The following is a 9,071-nucleotide window of genomic DNA, read 5'->3' on the forward strand; positions in this document are numbered from 1 at the left end:
TTCATTCTTGGGAAATTCTTATTGCCCAAGTAAGTTTATTTGAGGAAATGAATTATCATCTAAAATGTAATTACTTCTTTCTAAAGGACTTAGTAATTGCTGTCCTTTAAAGTTATATTTTCACTTCTATTGCTTAGCTAAACTTAGCAGACTGGCATTCTTGTGTGTAGTACCAGCATAAATAAGAATATTGTTGTAGTCGGACTAAATAGAGCAACCAGTGATAAAAAAAAAATGCAGCACTGATTACAACAGAATAATAATTAGAAGGCAGGAATGGCAAAGGAGCAATGGTGGAAAGTGAAGTGATTTTTCTGAGAGTGTCACTGATCAGAAAATAAATGATTGAAGTAGGAGTGGAGTTAAGAAATCCAGAACCCAAGGAACATAAAACTGAAGTCAGTATCTTCTTTCTCAGCAGGCTTCATATAACAACTGCTGTGAAAAATGTTTGCAGAGCCAAAGACACTGGGGTGCTTCCCGCATCTCAGGCAATGCTTTATGTGAGGTTAAAAAGTTAAAACTAAAAAGGAAGGGTCAAATCAGGGCATGACGTAGAATAATCACGTGTTCAGTAATGTGAGCACATTATTAAACACAACTGAGAAGCACCTGTCTCTGGCTCTTGATTCCCTTGGGCTGTACTTTAGGTACCAGACAGCATTTCTAAGCTGTCTTAAATGCTTTGGGGGTGTTTTTGAATGTTTCTTCTTTTCGAATGTTTTATGTTTCTGTGTCTTGTGTTTTAGCTACGAAGATGGCCAAGTGGGAGACACAAATATTAACACACAAGAAGGAGGCATTCACAAAGAGATCCTTCGAGTAATTGGTAATCAAACTGCTACTGGTTAAAGGACCACCATTTAATTAACATGATTTGAAAGCCTTCCTCGGGTTCAAAGCTGGATTTTGAACTGAAGAAGATGATAAAATAATTTATTGTTATTATAAACAAAATTAACCCTTTGAATACTGATTTTTTTCTTAGTATTTCTAAGTTTCTCATTAAATACCTAAAATGGTATAAAATTTATCAATTGTAGGGTTATGGAATCTAGTAATAAAATTACAACAGCACTTAAACTGAAGTTTGGGTTCCTCACACAATAAACAGATTGAAAAAACAGTTTTGTGCTGATATTTTTATATTAAACTCTTTAATTGGAAATTTGGTATTATATACCGACATCTTAGGGTACAAAAATAGAACTGAAAGCATTTTATAATGGCGTCTAAATCTATAAGATACTTTGCAATAAGTGTAATGTTTGCACATTCTGATGTGCTATATAATTAGCGGTATGAACATTCGAATGTTTTGGGGAGGGATGTTTCCTAATCTGTTACTTTTCCATATACAAAAGCAATTAGGTCTTAGATACAGTGCTTTGCCCAAAAGTATGTAATATACATATCTATAGATTGATGCATCAAAATGTATGATCGTGCATATATGTGTGTATGTACACATACGTGTATTTTAACAGATGGCACAGCTCCACAATTCTGTTCTCATTCAGTGGAAAGAAAATAATGTTCAGTAAGAAAATAATATTCTCTCTGGACATAAACCAAGATATGAGCCAAATTCACCACTGCTCATTCACTGAAAATATTTGCAAACAAGTTTTCTATTTGTTTAAAGAATTTTCCCTTCAGTTAAAATTTAACTCTTTATAATATTATAATTTGGGGAACATCTTTATTCAAATGATAATATGTTTAAAAGAAAGGCCTCAGAATTTAAAACAACAGTATATATATTTTTATTTCCTACTGTGGAACGTTTTCTACATTTATTTGTACCACACCAGCATTTTTATATTTTTCATCTAATACCTCTGCTTATTTTTTTTTCATATTGAGAAAGAAGACAAACTTTGAAGTTTCTTTTATATTAAAAGAACATGAATAAGTTTATATAGAGAACAATAACACCAGCTCTCAGCATTCTCTTTTCAAGAGTCATGTGTACATCAAAATCATTACTATTCTTTGGGACCTAAGTTCTTATTCATTACAATTTTTAATTGACAGTGTTTCTTTTCCTACATGATGTTTTTGGAATAAGGCCATTCATGAGAGCAGTTTAATTAGCAAGTCTGCCACTCTATTCAAACCCTGAATCAAGGCTCATATCTGACTCTAATTTACTTAGAAAGAAAAAATAAAAATGTATACTCGTTTGCAAGTGTAATATAAATTCTGTGATTGTTCCTTTGGTATAAAAGGTGAGAACAAAGGTCATGCACATTGTTAAGGATTGCTATCTAGGAAGCATTTACTAATTGTTTGTTTTCTTATATTGTAAATAATTGATATGCCACTTATTTCTGCAAAAATAGACTTGAACGGATATTAATCATTGTGATAGGATCCACCTAAAACATTGATCTGTTTTGACTTGTGCCTCTGAACTCAAGGCCAGACTGAGGGATAATATTGGTGTTGTAGGTCCAAGATACAGTATCTTATTCAGTTCTGTGACCAAATATCTGAAGACTTTACATGGGACAAGAGGACTCCTTGCTTCTTTCTGCCAAGACTCCCAAATCCCTTTACTGTGTTTTAAAAATATTTTAAAGTAACAAAATTACATTTTCAAATTAATTTTGTGGGACATTCATGTATGTATGACATAAATATGAGGATGTAATAGTAGGATTTGGAAATTGAAATCTTGAAACCCCATGTGTTTGGCCACTAGGACCACTGAGGCACCTCCAAAAACCCTTTAAAGTGCCTCCAAGCATAATTTAAAAACCACTAATCCACTAAGAATTTATTCAACAGTTGAGTGACCTGTAAGGGTATAGTATTAGAATCTGAACTGGAAGGGTAGCTTGGAGGACTCAAGGGAGACTATTTAGGGGAGATAAAACATTATAATACAAACTTCTACTGTCAACTTAAGAGTAAAAGTAGATTCATCTATCAGAGCAAGGAAAGTAATTGATAGTTTTAATGTCCACTAAATATTACAGATAATAGACATCTTTTATGATAGTAAGATGTCTTCTCATGATAATTGAATGCTTTTGCAATGCAGAATGACAGATTTTAGTTTGTCTTGAAAAACTGTCAAAACTTTTTAAGCCTGTGTCTAAAAATAAAGCCAGTCTTCTCATTGGACTTTTGATATTGGGAATACTATAGTAAACTGATGTTTATTTCTACAGAATCTAATTTCAATACCCATTAGTAGATGAATATCATGCTTTCAGAACCCAAGCAGGTCCTTAAAATTTAAAAGTTTAAACATTATCATCATGCCTTGATTCAGTTACCTCGTTAAGATATTCTCTTTTGACTTATTTGATAATTCCGAACATGTGATATTGTATTGTACTTCTATAATCACTTGAAGTCTGTTCACTGATTCTTTGTAATAGTTATACTAATTATGTAGTCATTACTACTTAATATTAACCCACTGAGCAAAGGCAGTCATTTCTTTTCATTCTTCAAGTGGGAGAAGAGGAGCCTTAATTTATTAGTTCTACTTTGTTTCCTGCATTACTGATTTTGTAAACATTTCACTATGAATAATTTGTCCTCTTTCATTGTCCACTGTATTTAAAAAGAAAAGAAAATGATTGAACGTTCGAGAAGAGAAAAAGTAATAATATACATATAACCTAGTGCTGTAGAATACATTATGGTAAGGTACTTTGGTGCCTTAGATTGCGTTATGTTAAAATGATTTTTATTTTGCTGCTCAGCAAATCTCAGTCAAATGTTGGATTTGAAGGTGGTTTCTAAATTTAAAATTTAAATATAAGAGTGCCACATCCTTAAATTCACTCTCAAATACTGTGTGATATAAGAAACCTACTCAAGCTATTGTTAATGCTATGAATATTTCTCATTGAAAAATTTAAGAGTTTAGAGAAGAAATCCCTCAATTATTCTCCCCTTAGCTAAAAGAAAGGAAACTTTTAATATGTAAGTCTATGAATCTTTATTATCACTGAAAGAATTTTATCAGTACTTTGTACCATAACTTGTACCATAACTTGCCTTAGGGCATGGGGTTTCAGAAAGTTCTAAGGAAGACCTCATTATCCTTGTTAAAGTCTGGATGACTTCATCAGATAGTGATTTAATACGTCATGAAGGTCCATTCAACCTTGGACTGTCTACCATCTAAATGTATGGATTTCACGGTGGCACTTGAAGCACATTTTAAAAATATTATGATGTTATTCTATTGTCCTGCTGAATTCATTATTATACTACCTCAAGACAAATGATAGACTGTTTGTCAAGATAAGTCTGGGTTTTCAGTATAAGGATCAAATAAAATTTTACAAATAGAAGTCATCAAATAGTATGACAGTCAAGACCATGCTAGATCTATGTTGTCAATTACCTCTTGACAATACAGTAATATGGACATTTCAATCACCAGTGATGAATAACATAGTTATCACCCAAAGAGTAAGTGAAGGGGTTTCAAGTTGCAAAATTTGAAAATAATTAGTTCCCTTTAGGATTGGTTTTCTATGTGGGCCAATTTTATGTCCTTTCACCTGAAGCCACAAAGAATTGCCCACCTTTAACAGTTAAAGGATTAAAATCCCAACTGCTGTGCCAGAATGGCAGACTGAATATTCAAATATTCTTGAATGCCTGCTAAATTTTTGTCAGATTATATATAAATTTGATGTATATTATTATCCAGTAAATTTTTCTTGGGAATTTTGTATACACTCTGATATATTAGGATAAGTTTTTGTAGTTCAAAGGAATTTCAAGTAGTTTTTAGACAAAACATATCATATCCATGAGTGTGAAAAAGCTGTGTTGAAGAATAGATTACATTACACATTTACCAGCAAGTCAGTAAAAAATAGTGCTTATTTACATAGTCAACATAATTTAATGTTCTAAAAATAATTTCCTCAATCTGCCCGGTATTTAATGTGTCATTTGAGATTTTAAAAACGCAGCCACTCCTTTATGTAAACATTAAGATATGCCTATGTTTCTTTAATTCTACAGCCTTCTTTACAATAAATTTCTTGACTTTTGTGCACAAAATAGTATTGCAACCTGCTCTTTAGCCTTTGGTGCCTTAGAGTTATTATAAATATTTAACAATATGTACATAATGTAAATACTGCCAAAAGATCACTAAGGCCAAATATTTTCTCTATTCACTTTTTACTGCACTTGCTTTCTATTGCTACTTAAGCCTCTTTTATCCAGCTTTGTAATAGTTCTAACATTGTAGCCAATGTAAATGTTTACTTTCAATAAATCTGAATTTGTTCAACAAGTACGGTATATGTGGGCACTATTTTGAAAACTCGGTTAGGCCTTAGATACTCCTCATGATGAATCTTGCTTCTGGGGACTAGATATTTGAAGTTCTCAATAAACTCGAAAAATGATGCTGCCCTTTTCACTTAAAAATACTTGTAAAATAAGAGGGAATAAAAGAAAAAACTCTTCCTGCCAGTATTCCCCAAGTAGTTGCAGTAGATTTAATTGGTCATGTGAGTACCATTTTAATTTCAAGTTCCATCAAGAAATACAGGATTGAAGCAAAAGGTTTTTGTACATTTTACATATATGCTCTATTTATAAACACTTTGGCATAATACCAACTGGAGCATTTCAAATGAACTGTCTTGAATTTTCTAAGCACTTCTGACTTGGTTAGTAATTGGAAAATAATTGTTAAAGCACCACTTTATAAAATACGTTTCATTAACTGAATAAGGTATTAGTCCATAAATAAATATGGTTCTCTAAACACTTTAATAGTAAATATTTATGAGGAGCTAAATTTACATTCTTGTAATAAATAAAATATTTTACTCATGTTACATTTATAGCTGCAAAACCATAGATAACACACTTCTGGTTTTTAGACTTGATTTCAGTTACTCTAGAAATACTTGTTAGAGTCTAATATGCATCTTGACATTCAGTATAAGGAATAGAGAGTATTAGATTTTGTGTTGACCTTAAGGAGCCTTCAGTCTATTTGGGAAAGGAAAACACACACGTTTGCAAATAATTCATGAATAGCACAAGGCCAGTGATGCTGAATGGGAAAGACCAACAATACAGGCAACACTTAGGGAAGGAACAGATCATCTACATCATAGCAATGGGGGAAATACCGTGCGAGATCCTTGGGCATTAGCAGAACACTTAATAGACTGTCCCCAGTCTGAGGACAAGTAAAACAAAGATAGGATGGAAAGCAGGCTTACAGATGAAAGAATCTTGAGTGAACCTATAAAAACTCATACTTTTATATTTGTTGAAACAGAAACTGCAATCCAAATGGCAACTTCGATCCTTTAATCCTTTATTAAAAAGACGTTTAATCCTTAAATTAGTGTTAATGAGTAGTGTCTTACTAGTATTTCCATTTACTTATTCAGCACTTTTCATAATCTTTTTGCAGCAAAGTTACAATGATTTGCTTGTATTTGCTTGTATATCTGCTTTTGCTTTGTTGTAGATAATACGTATATTAGAAAGCACTTAACTTTTTTGAGTTTTTAGTTTTTGATTCATCCACCAAATTTTTGATAATTATCTTTTTGACTTCATGGCTCAATCTTACAGACTTGTGGAGCTGTCATTCCCTCTCATGGGGAATGATATTTCTCCTCATAGGAATATAACTGGCAAATATAATATAAGAGTATAGTTCTACATTCCAGGTTAACTTAAAAGTTACACAGGCTGCTTTTTTGGAAAGCCGATGTTGAGAATTTGCTGAGTATTTGGCCTCTGTTTCTGCTCCTAACTTCCGGGTCCCTTTTTAAAATTATTTCAAATAGTAGTGATTTGTAACTTATATCTAAGAAGACTGAAATTTTCAAAGATACCAAATATATATACCTATCAATAGTTGAAAAACCAGGTATTCTTGAGTTTCAGATAAGAGAATTTTTTAATTAGATAGGATCTGTTTTATGAGCTCTTGATAATTTAGACAGCACATTCACACAGATTGTCTCATTTTCCCATCCACATAACTGTGGAATGTGTTAGCAGATATCTTTATCTCTTGTAGAGGAGAAATTAAACACCTTGCCAAAGGGATCACTAGGCTCCAAACCTAGGGTCAGTGTTTCTGAATCTCATCTTTGTGCTCTTTCTAATAAACCGTGTTTATCCCTGTTGAGATCCTAGCTTGGCAAAATGGATAACAAGTGTAAGAATTACAGCAGACTGATGGGAAGCGTCAGTGAAGAGTTAGGTCTGGTTGCCTTGAAGAGTTCTATCAAGGGGTCATTAAATACCATTGCACACGCTGGGTGTGGTTTTATTCTGGAGAATCTGGAAGGAAAGAAGTCTACACTTCAGTGGAAAAATCGTTGTCAGCCCTTGGGTGAGTGACATCATGAAAGTGGAGTTTTGGAAGCTTGTTGACAGCTGTATTCAGAACGATTTCAGAGGAGGCAGAAAGCAAGAAACGTTAGACATTGGTTTTAGTAATTCTGACGGGTACAAAGACCTGGAGAAGGAGGAACTGAGAAAAAGAGTGGATAGAAGAGATGGAGAGGATTTAGGAAAAAGCAGTAAATTAGGAAACAAGAGATCCAGTTTGTGTGTTAGAGATAACTTGATATAAATTGGGAATTTTCCCCTGGACTTTGTATTGGAGATCAATTAAAATTCTCCTATTCCTTTTGGTATTCAGGAAAGAGAGGACGACCTGAAGACGATGGCCTACCAATGCTGTCTCTACACCAAGAAGCCTAAAAGCACACATTTAGCTAAGTGAAGGGGAAAGGTAGAGGAGGGATGTTCTGGACCCTAAGGGGACATGTTTGCGAACACACTTCACCCTCCTCCTGTAAAGCGGGCTTGCTCAGTACTGAGATCTGCATGAGAATGGTTGTAGTAGTTTAGTAAGTTTCATGTCTGTTGTGATGTGACTTATCATTTCCCAGATCCATCATATTGTCAAGTTGTGTGTGTGTGTGTGTGTGTGTGTGTGTGTGTGTGTGTGTGTTTGATGTACTGTAGCCTGGGCGACACTGAAGACTCATCACCCAGGATGGTGGCATCTTACTCTTCTGCTTGGAAGATGCTGTCCGCCATGGCTCCAGATCCCACCTGTAGTCTGATGACTCCTAAACCTGCACTCTTATTCCTATCTCTCCCCTGAGCTTCAAATTCATATGATCAAATACTGCCACACAAACCTCTCTTCCTCGGTGCTCCTAGGATACCTCAAATAAACTCTAACCAGTGCCCCCAACCCCCCACCATCTGACTCTCCTCTCAAAAAGCCAATGAACACCATCCACCTGTTTACTCAAGCCAGGAGGCAAGTCATCCCCTAGTGCCTCCCTGTCATTCAATCCCCACCAATCAATAGCCAGGTCATTTAAATTCCTCTGTGTGAGTGTCTTGAGTGCGTTCAATTTTCTTGATCTCTCCTGTGACTTCTTTTGTTAACTTTTATGTGGGTTATATCAATATCTTCCCGTGATTCTCCTTGACTGAATCTGGGACCCTCTCCCCAGAGCAGACATTCAGCTAGAACATATGAGTACAGCCTATGACTGTTAAGATTCTGAATGTTAGTTCTGTGTGTTAGTGAAGAGACACTGCCTCAGTCCCACATGCCCAGATGCAGCAACTAAAGGGTTAACTCAGCACACAGCAGACCCTCCTACATTTTGGTCCCCACTAAATAAGCTACTAGATTTAAAAAAAAATTTTATTGAAGTATATTTGATTTACAGTGTGTTAATTTCTGCTGTACATCAAGTGATTCAGTTAATAATATATATTCTTTTTCATAATCTTTTCCATTATGGTTTATTACAGGATATTGAATATAGTTCCCTGTGCTGTACAGTAGGACCTTGTTGTTCATCCATTAATATCACAACTGTCTTGACCCCCTTACATAATACTGAAGCTAATGTGATCTTCCTAAAATGCAAATCTCATTTTATAAAACCCTTACTTAAAATCCTTCAATGTCTTCCAATTTATTACTCAATAAAATAAGAACTTCAGGCCCCTGTTTCCCTCTTCCGTCTCCAGCCTCATTGTTCACCACCACCACAACGATCCTTACACTC

General features: G+C 34.4%; 1 protein-coding gene across 5 annotated transcripts in view; it reads left to right on the forward strand.

The window, feature by feature from the left end:
- PARP8 (poly(ADP-ribose) polymerase family member 8) overlaps window positions 1-8,709 on the forward strand; it is a 181,482-nt gene extending 172,773 nt beyond the window's left edge. For 2 of the 5 annotated variants that reach the window (XM_024740347.1, XM_024740350.1), the window contains 2 exons: window positions 750-829; window positions 2,455-5,281. In XM_024740347.1, the coding sequence (XP_024596115.1) occupies window positions 750-829; window positions 2,455-2,588 (214 nt within the window). In that variant the 3' untranslated portion in view covers window positions 2,589-5,281. Of the gene's footprint in view, window positions 1-749; window positions 5,282-7,672 lie in introns of those variants that run through there. The other 3 variants (XM_024740349.1, XM_024740351.1, XM_024740348.1) reach the window with 2 other exon arrangements.
- Window positions 8,710-9,071: the final 362 nt, after the last annotated feature.

This window comes from Neophocaena asiaeorientalis, unplaced genomic scaffold, assembly GCF_003031525.2.
Source record: "Neophocaena asiaeorientalis asiaeorientalis breed wild unplaced genomic scaffold, Neophocaena_asiaeorientalis_V1.1 scaffold57, whole genome shotgun sequence".
Classification (NCBI taxonomy): Eukaryota; Metazoa; Chordata; class Mammalia; order Artiodactyla; family Phocoenidae; genus Neophocaena; species Neophocaena asiaeorientalis.